At 42.5% G+C, this 13,080-nt stretch overlaps 1 protein-coding gene across 1 annotated transcript; it reads left to right on the top strand.

The window, feature by feature from the left end:
- Nucleotides 1-443: 443 nt before the first annotated feature.
- On the top strand, nt 444-4,132 carry NDNF (neuron derived neurotrophic factor). The gene is made up of 3 exons (XM_009988940.2): nt 444-676; nt 1,707-1,831; nt 2,739-4,132. The coding sequence occupies exons 1-3, from the start codon at nt 489-491 to the stop codon at nt 4,130-4,132; spliced, it is 1,707 nt and encodes a 568-aa protein (XP_009987242.2). The 5' UTR covers nt 444-488.
- The last annotated feature ends 8,948 nt before the right edge of the window (nt 4,133-13,080 follow it).

Genomic DNA, 13,080 nt, shown 5'->3' with positions numbered 1-13,080 from the left:
AAGGATTGTTGGAAGCCCAACCAGAATGTCCTAAGGAAAGTGCAGTCGATGTACCCTCTGTCTGCTCTGTGCTTACTCCAGCTCCCATGTCCAGCGAGCTGTAATTCCTCTATGGCAAAACATCAAACTGTAGCTACAACGAAGTACATGGAAGGCTTTTTCTCTTTGTTACTGAGAGGGAGAGATACCAATTTGCAACCGGTGCATGGGCTTGCTTTCAATTACAGTTCAAGATGGAAAAATCTTATTTACATGCTTTATCCAAGTGCTGTGACGATGGGAGCTTAGTCCTTACAATATGTATTCCTGGTGCTTGTACAGCAGTACAGTGAAGGTGCTGGCAAAACATAAAGCGTGTGTAGCGTTGTTGTAAGTACGCCTATGTTTCAGCAGTAAATCAGCCCACAAGAGCCACACAAGTTTGCAGCTACCTGCTGCTGCGTGTGGTGCAGCCCTTCTCAAGTGGGACTCCCTGTCGTTGCTGTAGGATGCTCCTGCTACGCTGCCCGCTGCTGCTGCTGCTGCTGCCGCTCAGCTCCAAGCCCCAGAAGTTACCTACCAGAGATGAGGAGCTCTTCCAAATGCAGATCCGGGACAAAGCGTTCTTTCATGATTCATCAGTCATCCCAGATGGAGCCGAAATTAGCAGCTACCTCTTCCGAGACACTCCTAAAAGGTATTTCTGCCCAGTTCAAGTGAGGAAGTCGTACTTTGAAGATAGTAGCTTTATTTGCTAGGTGTTTTGAAGTAAAAATTGGATCCAAACCAGAAAAGTACAAATGCCAGTGTTCTGTCTGGTGAAGTAAGTAACTAGGCGAGTTTCCATCCCAATCTGGCCTCGCCAGCTGAGGGTCTATCCAATTTATTTGATTTTTGGGACAAGCTCAGAGCACCCGCAGACCACAGAAGTTCCCTGAAGTAAGGCTACTAACCATGTCTGGAGGCAAAGGGAGCGGGAAGGAAATTAGAAACTACAGGCTTACCCCACCACACTTGTTTCTCTTCATTATTTCATATCGTGCTTTAAAGAAGCAGCGTAAGCCAGTCTGGTCTGAACTCCTCACTTCCCAACCTTGACCCTATGGGTCAGAAAATACTGAAGTAAGGCTGAGGAAGAATCTGAGGCCCCAAAGAGTTCCGGGAAGACCAGCATTGCCACCTTCCTCCTCATATCACACGCCTCCTTAAGCCTTCATCAGTGAGAAACATTCTACAATAAATGACATGTAGTGCTTGGGGGCATGTGGAGGACAGCTGAAGGTGTACGTATCTATATGTACTTCTAGGGCCTTTATGTGGACATAGCATAAAATGCGTGTCCTGCTTTGAAGAGCATATCCCTAAATTCCAGGAAAGATCCAATTTCCCTCCTTTATACCTTTGTGACCGTTTATGCTGTATATAGTTAGTGCAGGGGTAAAAAGAGAAGCTGACAGAGGGGAGGGCAGGATGCCAGAAACCCTTCTGCTGTGTCTTGACAAGCAAAGCGGGAACTCTGCAGCACCATGTTAGCGGGGAGACTCCCCTCACCTCCTTGGCCCTCTGCCCACTGGCCTTTCCGAATTCCCTCTGCGCACGCTTGCCTATAAGTAACGCTTTTGTCTCTGTTGCCCCACCAAGATCAACCTTGATCATGTCAAGTCAATCCCTGCTGGTTGGCTGCCATCAAGATTTATTTATGTATGGGTCTGTTAACCTTCCCCTAGGTATTTCTTTGTGGTTGAAGAGGACAACACCCCCTTAGCAGTGACGGTGACACCATGCGATGCCCCTCTGGAGTGGAAACTGAGTGTGCAAGAGCTCCCAGAGGAAGCCAGTGGAGAAGGTTCAGGTAACAAACCACCTATGACTTCCCTTGTGCCTCAGAGACCTGCTTTTCTCTTGGATTCGAAGCCCCTCAGATCAGTCTTGGTGTGATGCTGAGTCTTGCAGCAGGCCTATCTTTATCGCAGCAGGTCCTGCTGTTTGCATCTTCAGCCCCAGTCCTGCTGTTGCGCAGGAAACGTGGCAGCAGGTAGCACCATGACAAGGAAAAGGGCTGTAAAAAAGGAAAAACTGAGGTGAAAGTTACAGAGTGCGCTGGATGCAGCCACAACAAACTGTGTTTGCCCAGCGTAACTCAGCTTCACAGGGGCTTTGCCGTGAGCCATGTACACAAGATAAGAACTGGAGGGCTGGCATTGCAGCAGGGCTGAGCTCATCCCTTTGAGGGGACTCGTCTGTAGACATAGAGTTTATTTGCAGATGAACATATAACTGCTACTGAGGAGAGAAAGGATCTCTGGCTTCCAGAGCCTCTCCCACAAGTGCTAAATGTCATACACACCACGTTGTATTGCGCACACACCTTTGGCCCCCGCCGTATTTAGACACAAAGTTTTAGCACTGCTCAGCGGGCCAAAGCGAAGGGCCCAAGCCCAGAAACAGGCAGCGGAGTCAGTTCTCCCTGGGGAGCTGTATGGCATCTCCAGGTTGGGTGCTTGAAGTAGTCTACTGGAAGGTATCGTTCATGAGACTCTGTTAATATTGGTCAGGTGTCATTTCTTTTGCGTTTCGTTTTAACCTGAGTGCCAAACCAGTTTCCCTCTCTGATGTGACAGAAGTATCTTCCTCAGAAGATAAAACCTTCCCTTTTTTGTCTCACTTTTGTATTTTATGTAGAAGTGTCTGTTAGAGTTCTGTTTTCTCATATTTGCAGATTGTGTCTGTATAAATGTTTTTCTTCACTTATAACCTAGGCGAACCAGAACCTCTTGAGCAACAGAAACAGCAGATTACTAATGAGGAAGGCACAGAGCTGTTCTCTTACAAAGGCAATGACGTCGAGTACTTTGTGTCCTCTAGTTCCCCATCTGGTTTGTACCAACTAGATCTGCTGTCGACAGAGAAAGACACACATTTTAAAGTGTACGCAACCACTACTCCAGAATCAGACCAACCTTATCCTGAATTACCTTACGATCCAAGAATCGATGTCACTTCTCTGGGACGTACAACAGTGACGCTGGCGTGGAAGCCAAGTCCCACCGCCTCCTTACTGAAACAGCCAATTCAGTATTGCATAGTCATCAATAAAGAACACAATTTCAAAAGCCTCTGTGCTGTCGAAGCCAGGCTCAGTTCTGATGATGCCTTCATGATGGCTCCAAAACCAGGTCTGGATTTCAGTCCATTTGACTTTGCCCATTTTGGCTTCCCCTCAGACAACAACTCTGGCAAAGAACGTGGTTTCCTAAAATCACCCTCAAAGTTTGGGCGCCAAACATCCTCAAAGCCGAGAGTTGACCTGCATAAAGTTTGTATTGGGAACAAGAACATCTTCACAGTGTCAGACCTGAAGCCCGATACGCAGTACTACTTTGATATGTTTGCAGTAAATACCAACACTAACATGAGCACTGCGTACGTCGGCACCTTTGCCAGAACGAAGGAGGAGGCCAAACAGAAAACAGTTGAACTGAAGGACGGCAAAGTTACAGATGTATTCATCAAGAGAAAGGGAGCCAAATTTCTACGTTTTGCTCCTGTTTCGTCTCACCAAAAAGTCACCTTCTCTGTTCATTCATGCCTGGATGCTGTTCAGATCCAAGTAAGAAGAGATGGAAAACTTCTCTTGTCTCAAAATGTGGAGGGCGTGCGGCAGTTCCAGCTTCGGGGAAAAGCGAAAGCTAAATATCTCATTAGGCTGAAAGGAAGCAAAAAAGGTGCTTCTGTGCTGAAGATCCTGGCTACGACAAGGCCTAACAAGCAGTCGTTTCCTTCTCTCCCTGAAGATACACGAATCAAAGCCTTTGACAAACTGCGCACATGTGCTTCAGTCACGGTGGCATGGCTGGGCACGCAGGAGAGAAACAAATTCTGCATCTACAAACGGGAAGTGGATGACAATTACAACGAAGAGCAGAAGAAAAGAGAGCAGAACCAGTGCTTGGGTCCAGATACGAGGAAGAAATCGGAAAAGGTCCTCTGTAAATACTTCCACAGCCAGAACATCCAGAAAGCAGTGACCACAGAGACAATCAGAGGCCTGCAGCCTGGCAAGTCCTACCTGCTGGACGTTTACGTGATAGGGCACGGCGGGCAGTCCGTGAAATATCAGAGCAAATTGGTGAAAACAAGGAAGTTCTGTTAGTCCCCCTGTACATGGAAATATATGGAACTCCGGTCTGAATGTTATCCTACTTCCAAATATACGGATTGACTACTTGCACAGCTGAGGAGTTGTGACCTGTATTTGTACTGTGTAGAAGAGATATCAACTTGTATATTTATGTTTACATAAGTAATTGTTTGGAGGAACTGAGGCTGGTGCTTTCTGGCAGCATCTGGCAACGGTATTATCATGTGTCCGGTGACCCACATGTGATGCTCAGTAGATGTCCAAGGTAGCAGGAAACCTCGAAGGAACTGGAACTCTTTTGCTTCCGTATTGCATGAACTGCTTCTAAATTATTTTATACTTAAAAGGCTGAGATCCATCATTCGTCCACGTCGTTATTCACACACAAAGCTGACAGACATACGCCCTTTCTCTCAGTGTAGATGGTAGGGTTTCTGTAAATTATTTTATAGAGTCTTGTTTAAAAGGTTTATGTTTCTATGATTGTAAACTATTAAAATCTCTCCCCAATAAAGTACAGATCTAAACTAAGTATTAACTGGGCTGCACATGAAGCAATTTCATTGCTAATGTAAATTCTTACCTAGCTGAATTTCATGTTTAAATACTGTATGTATTTCATGTACAAAGTTGCCATAACGTTATATTCCTGTACATAAAATTAAAAATATTAGATTATGTATTGTTTCTTTTTTTTTTGACATTCTAAGGGAGTAAACAGACTTGAGGATAGAAGAGGCACGCTGAAACTTGAACCGAATTCAGCTCGGACCTGCCTCTCTTTTGTTGTTCTTCATTTTTTTAGGCGAGGTGACTGAAGTCCAGTAGAATTACTGATGTTACCAAGTCAGTTAAAATCTGGAAGGGAGCGCAGGCTATTGAAGGAGGGATATTTGTGATACAAGCACTAAAGGAGCAGGACAGCACAGAGGAGCTTCACTTGTCCCGGGTAAGAACGGATCCTGTTTTGTCATGGTTGTGAGGGCTGCCAGCGCTTCGCCAGGACCTTGCAGTCTGAGTTAGAGAGACCATACAATTCAAACAAATAACCCACCAGAGATCCAGTTGTTATTTTTGTTAGAATATCATTGAAAACACTGGCTTTCTGGATGCTGCTGCTTTTCACCGCAGTAACAATAAGCTGAGGATTATTTTTTTTACATTAACAAGAATGGTAGTGCTAAGAAAAAAATGTATACTTTCATTTAAATTGCCGTTAATTTCTGTTGTATAGATTTCTTTCAAATATCAAATGTCTGGATCTCATCTTTTCTAAATAAGAATTTCTTATTTGTTTTTCTATGTCACCTTCATTGACTCAAAAACTTGTATACAGCTGCTTAATGGAAAACACGCTTCTGAGAAGCAACTAGACCAGCCCCGTTTCAAGCAGCCAAGAGCAGGATACAAACTGCCTCAGTCCCAATATTATAGTGCAGGTCAGGGCCTCGGGACAGGTAAGTGAGACCTTTTTTTCTTGGTCCCATGGTATGTATCAGCCCGCAGCTCTCGGGCAGTGCATGTCAGGGCTTATTCAGAGACACTCTCTGCCTCTTCCTTAAATGCCTGTCCACAAAATGTCCCACTGCTGCGACTTTAGCGTTTGCAGCCCCCTCGGGGCTCTGAAGATGAAGGAAAGGGGCCAAAATCCACGTAAAGGCCAAAAGCAGATTCCTCTTAGGCTGCTCACAGGGGGAGACAAGAACTCCTACTCCCTGAAGAGGTGAGCTCCAGTTTTCCTTGGCCCCGTAGTGCTGAGCTCTTCAGGTTTTCCTTTCTGCTGCCCCCAGGACGTTTCAGTTGGCAGACTGGATGGTGGCAGTAGGGTTCCGTGGCTGTGCAAGCTCCCATGCTGACCCACGTGCTGTTTGCTGTGACGATTCTGTGAGAAAGAGGCAGATACTGTATGGAGACTGATCAGAAGACGCCTGCTGTGTTCAATGTAATTATGTAGTAAACCTAATAATTGAAATTTAAATTTCTCCAGAGACCATCTCCTCTCCTCATTTTAAAACATCACTCTGATTTCTTAAAGCGAATGGCTAGATTACCATGCCAGGGCGTAGGTGAGCAGTGGATGTCTGCAGCTGGGAATCCCTCAAGAACGGGACTGTGGTACCAGTGTTAGATGACCAGTTCCCCGGAAGATACTTTCCCTACATTTGACTGTCCCACAAGCTACTGAATCCTTCAGTTAAAGGCAACACTTCATTTTTTAAGCACTAATCTATTCACTGCTGCCATTTTTGTGGGGAACAGTACCACCTCGATTGGCCTATTACGATGTTTACTTGAAAAGCTGTTTCATCACCATTCCAGCTCTATTTGCTCCCTTTAGCCAGATTTCTCTGTTTGAATCTTCATCCAGCTCACTTGGCTGTTCTGCCTACTAACTACTTATGTTTGCAGTATGTTACAAAATGAAAATATCCCTCACGATTCACGCATCTTCTATTTCCGAACATTACATTTTAGAAGAAAAATGTCACAATGTTTGTCTTTATTCCTACTGAAATTTTTCTTTTTCCAAACAACTAGTCTGTCTGTTCTTCTGGATGATACTAGTATAGTCTTACATCTACTGATCATTCCATTATTATTCAGGTCTTAATGGAGTCAAGTGGATCTGAGAGAGGCAGTTCTTACTTTGAAGAATGGAGTAAAAATAAGGGCACGAGTCTTTATACAGTGCAAATATAAGTCACCCTTAAGTGGGAGGTGACTGAAGTGGATATTAAAGTAAAATGGTTTTCCTCTACTGGGAAAGCTCCAGGCTCAGGGTTTGTGAAGCTCAGAGCCCACATGAGGAGTCATAGCATGGGTGACTGAAGAGCTTTCCTCATGCCCCTTCACTGCTAGTCAGCCTGGCCGTGAATGCAGTTCAGACTATACATGTCCCCATCCTCTGGCTTACCTGGTCACCAATTTACAGCTTTCTATCTACTGAGAAATGAAACAAATGTGTAGACTCATTTCACATGGGCCACAGAACAACAGTAACTTTGAACTGCTACCCTACATGGGGTCTGACTTAGTCACAAATCTGGATCCTGTTATTAATCCACTGTCACATCTGTATCCCTAGTTTCACATCAAAACATATTTGAAAAACTTCTTAAAGAATCTAATAGATGGATACCTGGCATAAAAGGTCAAAACCAGCCGGTATATCAAATATGCATACAAATATATATAATGTGTAAAAGGTTCTTTAAGCACAAAGTTGGAGAGTTAATTAAAATATAAACATAAGTTTGGATATAGGTTAAATGGAGTTCAGCATTCTTATTGATGGTATGTATCCCTTTGGGAAAAAATGACGTGCTGGAATATGCAGTTGAGGAATATGAAGGGCTATAGGAAAGCAGTATACAGAGGCCCACCCTGGTGGCAGGGCCTCATTAAGGCATATCTACTGCAGGATGGTGTAACAGAGAAGAAATCCTCTACACATTTGTTGTTGTTGTTTGTTTCAAAATGAGTAGAGTCATCAAGCCATTGCATACCACAGCAAGATGCTTCAACACCTTCATCAATCAAGGTGGAGCTCATCTAATTTTACTGATGTACTTACTGACAAATCTGGCAGCAGCCTTACAATGTAAGCTTCAAGGAGCCAAAAGGACAAAATAGTCCATGAGTTACAGAACACAAGTTCAGGTTATGATGGTAGAAAAACTGCAGAATAAATCAATCAGTTACACACATAGACACACAACTTCTTTTCAAGAACTCAATTTGTAAAAACAATGTATGGGTCTCAGAGCCATATTTATTTGGGATCTAAGTAGAAATGTTAAGACTGATAACACACCGAGGAGAAAGAAAATCTTTATTCAAAACAGCAAACATGTTTTTACCTTAGCACTTGGCTAAAAAAATACAATAGTTGTGGTTGTTCAAAGTCCTTTGAATATTTAGCTTTGAAGTTATCATGTTTGAATACATTCAGTTAAATTGGATGTGAAAATGCATGTTATCAGTACATAAACAATGATGAGCAACTGTGTACCAGGAACCTTGAGCTCATCTTTTTCTCCCTCTCTCTGCTTGGAAACCTATTCATAAACGTTGGTGATAGCAGAGATCAGCCCTCAGGTTTTGTAATAGTACACACATCTTTGGTCTGACTGACCGCACAGAGATTGTCTCAGATGTGCACAGCACAGGCAGTAATCTGGTTTCTCAGTACTACATCTATTAATTCAAATTACTGTGACTTCAGAGTTATTTAGAAGCAAAGACACATTTCAGTAAAGCAGAACATTTGCACTCGGCTTGTACTGAGTAGAGAACATGAGGCCGAAGGCTGGTGTATACTATGAAAAAAAAGCTTTTACCGTAGGTTAAAGACTGGCAGTCATCAAGTAACAACTTGTATACTAGTAAGTTGTTGGTCTTTGAAGGTGCCTTAGAAAAGTCAGTATTCACCCACTCCTGTTTGAGGCTAGAGAAGCCATCTCTTGCATTTTCTGCAAGTGATACTCATTTTTCTCTTGTCCTGTAAAAAATATACTGCTGGTAATAAAACCAGCAACAAACCTTGTACCTGTGGGTGCAGAGTTTCGTTCTGAATGCTGGTTGCATAATTATGCTAATCTGGCCAGCGAGCCTTCTCGGGTTTTAAGGCTGCTTTCAACAAGCACTTCAGGTCAAAGAGTTACTCCAGGGAGACTTTCTTTTTATGTCTCAGATAAAAGAGTTCAAACCCACGGTTTCAGCATAAATGCATATTTTATCTTCTTGCTCGGCCAGCACCAGGAACATAATTCGTGTTTGAAAAGTGCGGCGTCTCCTTGCAATGTTTTTGTCTGCTTCAGAAGTGCAAGCCCATTTCCCAGAGAAGTCAAACAAACTCACTCTTGGCATAATGAATGAAATTAGCAAATGAAGAAACTATGCTGGGAAGGGCTACTTTGCTGAAAGCACTGCATACTGGCTTTTAGTCCAGGGGACTATTCTCAAAGCAGTCTGTCTGGCAATTTCCCCCGGTTTGTGTATCAACTTAATTAGCAGCTACCTGGTACAATTAATGTCAGTTGGGTCTCTGTCTTGTAATGTGATGCTCTGTGTCTACACAGGGACCTGCTGTGGCTGGAAGTCAGTGCAGGGGCAGAGGTTCCCCCAAGCAGATCTCGTTTCAGGATTTGGGCTTTAAACTATGAGGCCCTCTAGAGAGTACAAAGACTGTGTGAATTGACAGCATTTGATAAATAATGTGTGTAGACTCATTTAAATTGTTTCTTTGGCCAAGAATATATTTGACAATTTGGAAAAGGGAGGTTGTTTGGCTTCTTTTTCCACCAATATTAATCTGTATTCTTCTTAACCACAAACTAGTTGCTTACGATGAAATAAAGTGGACAACTTAACTGTGTATTTCCACTCTTGTTCCCTTTTCCAATCTCACTGTGAAGCATTCCTGCAAGTCCAAGCTAAAATGAACCGATAAAGTCTTGGCATATGCAAAGAAAATATTTGATAAGATTCTGGATGCCAAAGTACACACGAAGCTCTTGCCCTAGCACAGAAAGTTAGGAAGGACCGGAGTACTCCTGAGGTATTAACATTTTCTTTTATGTCCTCTTCTATTTCATAGTGTTTGCTATTACTTAAAAGGTCTCCCGGCATTCCAGTGATGTTAGAAGGAGGCTAGAGGAATGTGAATGTTTTTTCTTGCCTATTATACACTTTTTTTTTCCTGTTACTTCTCGCTGCTGGTTTTCACTCAAACACATCTACTTAGAAGGTGCAGCAGAGTAAGATGCGCAGCTTTGCCCAATAAACAAACTCAGAGCAATTTCACTTCCTCTTCTGGGAGGTAAGTAGCAATGATCGTGTTAAAAACGGGGCTGTGGCGTATCAGCAAAGCCACCTACTGAGGCCATAGAAACCTGAGGAAAACCCTGTAAAAGCCCCTTTCTCTGCTGGCCTTCCCCCTTACATAGGCTTTTTATGGCGATATGGGTTCAAAACAAAACCACACCAAAGAAGATGGCTTTTCCCATCTGCTTTTACCTCGCTTTCAGAGATTTGAGCTGCTGCTACACAAAGTGCAAGCCAGTTCCACAGAGAAACATCAGCCTGTTCTCCAGAGCATGTGGCTGCCCCTCAGCCCCGCAGAGCCTGGGAGGATGCAGCTGGGCTTCATTACCAGCCCCACCACTGGGGCCAAGTGACCCCACTTCCTTTAACAAGTCTTTTAACATGAACTATAAAAGGTGCCTGTCCTGCTCTAGGGGGAGGGAAGATAAGAGTGAGTGGTTAGGGGTGTGTGGCTTAGCCTGCCTTTGCCTTTTTAAGTTTGTTTTCAAGTAAAAGGAGAATTTTCAAGTCCGTAAGTATTAGTTTTTGGCTCTGCCTGGGAGAATTATTTTTTTTGTTATTGGGATATTGGAATTCCAGACCTTTTTTTGTGAGTGATTTGTTAATGTGGCCCTATTAAAGAAAACATTTCCCTCTTCTTCTCTCCTTTGTCCGAAAAGTATATGTGCTTCTTACCTGTATTAGGTCTCCTGAGCCAGGTAACTTCATGTGTAAGAGGCTTATTATAAACTAGGATGTCTTCTTACTTTAGAAAACAAGCAAAAGGAGTCTGGAAGTCTTTCTCTGCTCTCTGAATAAACAGTAAATAAGTATTTCATATCATAACTGTATATTGGTAATATAATGGCAAAGCTGTCAAAAGGCTGATACAGAGGAACTAATTAATTGCTGTTTTTTTGGAGCTGTTAATGTTGATACACATGCTGATTCTCATTACCTGTTCTGCCTCCCCCTGCTATGCCTGTATTTTAATGCTGGTTTCAGATGGTAGTTCAGACTTCTCTTATGTGACAGTAAAGGTAGGCTCCAGGCTGCTGAAGGCTACAGGTTATTCAGAGGCTGAATTTGTTTTGATCTGAGTAGGAACTAAACATATCTGCATGATGGGCATACATGTATTTGTATTGCTTGGTTGTTTAATTACAATGCTAGCTATGTACTTGGTGCTCAAAATGAGAGAAAAATGCAAAGTAAACTTTCTTAAAAATATAAAATTTGTCTTAGCATTTGCTGTATCAGGCAGAGGGGAGAGCATTTCCTCTGCGGTTGTTACAGCCTGTAAGTATTACTGGGAAAAAAATCTCTTGCTCCAGACAGCTGAGATGAAATCTTCAGCCTTTTGAAGTCAATGGATTTCTTTCGTGACTCCATCAGTCTTGTACTTCTATAAATGGTTTCAGCATAAGCAATCTAAAAAGGCCACATCCTAGACCCAGCAGATGCTAACGCATCTTCCAGCTACAGCAAATCACATTTGATATGTGTAGACTAGTTTTACGTAAGGCTTTTCCGGAAGGCCTTAGTTCTCATTAAACTTACTCCTACTAATTTTGATAATAGGAGAGTCCAGCTGTCACTCAAAGTCTTTGAAAAACCTGCCCTAGGTACTCTGGGTGCCAAGTAAGTGATGGCAGATGCAGAATTTGGCAGGGTGGTTTTGACAGGAGAGGTTGCACGCTGTTTGTGTCATGTTGCAAGTGAAACCTCTTACTTACTACCAATACGTAGTATAACACCTGCTAGAAGTAGGCAGGCATGTGCTTAGTTGTTTCACTTTATTAAGAGACATGTGCATTTGTAGCAACAGGCAGCTGAAATAACTGTAAATTTCTACTCCAATGGCTTAGCTTAAATAAACATTGACAGGATTATTAACTATTAATCTTATAATGCATACATTCCTAAAAGACCTGAATTCTCATTTTAACTGTGTGAAAATTCTTTTTCTAAGTCTAGCAAGTCTGGTAGCGAAGGGTCTGACTGACTATGTGAAATCTGGTTGTAAGTAGGGCTGCTTCTTCATTAAATCACAAATGGGAAACATTGCTTTGGCTTGCTTTGCTTCTAGAATGAGACACAAGAAATTATTCTGCTTATTTCAAAGTAAAAATATGGGGGTTTGGATGGGGGAGAAAAGATCAGAGAGCCTAGATGAGAAAATGGTCTGGTGTCTGGTGCTCAGTGGTTTAACTTAATTCCTAATTCATACCTGTTTTCTTACCTGTGCTGTTCCACATCTGGGATTGCACACTATTTCAGGTGAGACAGAGGGACAGAGAACAAAACCTGAGATTTAAATGTTTTGTAAAGGACAAGATTTTAATTTTCTTTTTCCCTCCAACTTCTTTAAGTGTTAATGCTTACAGCACGCTAATTTCTACTTGACTTCCTCAGCCCCCTGCCTTTCAAGCTGCTGTTTTACAAATGCTGCATTCTCCTGTTGAGCTGCAGCAGCTGTTTCTGGCTGTGTAATTTAAACCTATATGTAGAGAAGAAGCTGGGCTTTTCACATAACTTCCATGTTAAACCCTTTCTCCAGTAGCTCCATGTTATTGAGGAAAGCCTTTCATGTGTTCTCTTTAGGTACTCGACGGATTTTAGAGTCTGTTCAGAGTTTCAGTGAACCTGTGAAAGGCTACGGTAGCAACTGATAAAATTCAGAGATGGTTTAGTCTTCTAAATAAGTGTCTGAACTGGCTTATAAACTTGTGGTATTAGCACATCTGTCAGAGATGCAAGTTCTTACTTCATTTCATCTGTTCAATGGTTCCAAAGTGTGCTTTGGAAGAATGCTTTTGTCACGTCTCTAAAATTCACATAACTGGTTATAATAATCATAATCCTCGGCTTGCCTGGACAATCACTGCTGATAGCAGGGTGTGTGGGATATATTCCCTCCCTCTTTTCCTTTTTAAGCTATTTATTTTAAAGAGAAATGTTTATAAATGCAAGTTTATGTGACCTGATAACACTGACAGATTTTTGAATGCAGCTAGTTCTTACTTTCCAGCATAACTTGCTCTCAAATGGTAGGTATCTATTGCACAAACAAGAGCCCTACCTAATAATAGGCACGAGTGAGTAACGAACGTGTAGTGGGCATTCTGATCTTGCAGCCATTGTGTACTTTGGAA

This window comes from Tauraco erythrolophus, chromosome 5 (assembly GCF_009769465.1).
Source record: "Tauraco erythrolophus isolate bTauEry1 chromosome 5, bTauEry1.pri, whole genome shotgun sequence".
Lineage (NCBI taxonomy): Eukaryota > Metazoa > Chordata > Aves > Musophagiformes > Musophagidae > Tauraco > Tauraco erythrolophus.
The sequence above is the reverse complement of the archived record's forward strand: the minus strand, read 5'-3'. Positions and strand labels throughout refer to the sequence as shown.

Bases quoted from the DNA above. Each gene is read 5' to 3' on its own strand.
- NDNF (XM_009988940.2), top strand. From the start codon at position 489: ATGCTCCTGCTACGCTGCCCGCTGCTGCTGCTGCTGCTGCCGCTCAGC. The intron at 677-1,706 runs GTATTTCTGCCC...ACCTTCCCCTAG, and splicing joins TTCCGAGACACTCCTAAAAG to GTATTTCTTTGTGGTTGAAG. The intron at 1,832-2,738 runs GTAACAAACCAC...CTTATAACCTAG, and splicing joins AGCCAGTGGAGAAGGTTCAG to GCGAACCAGAACCTCTTGAG.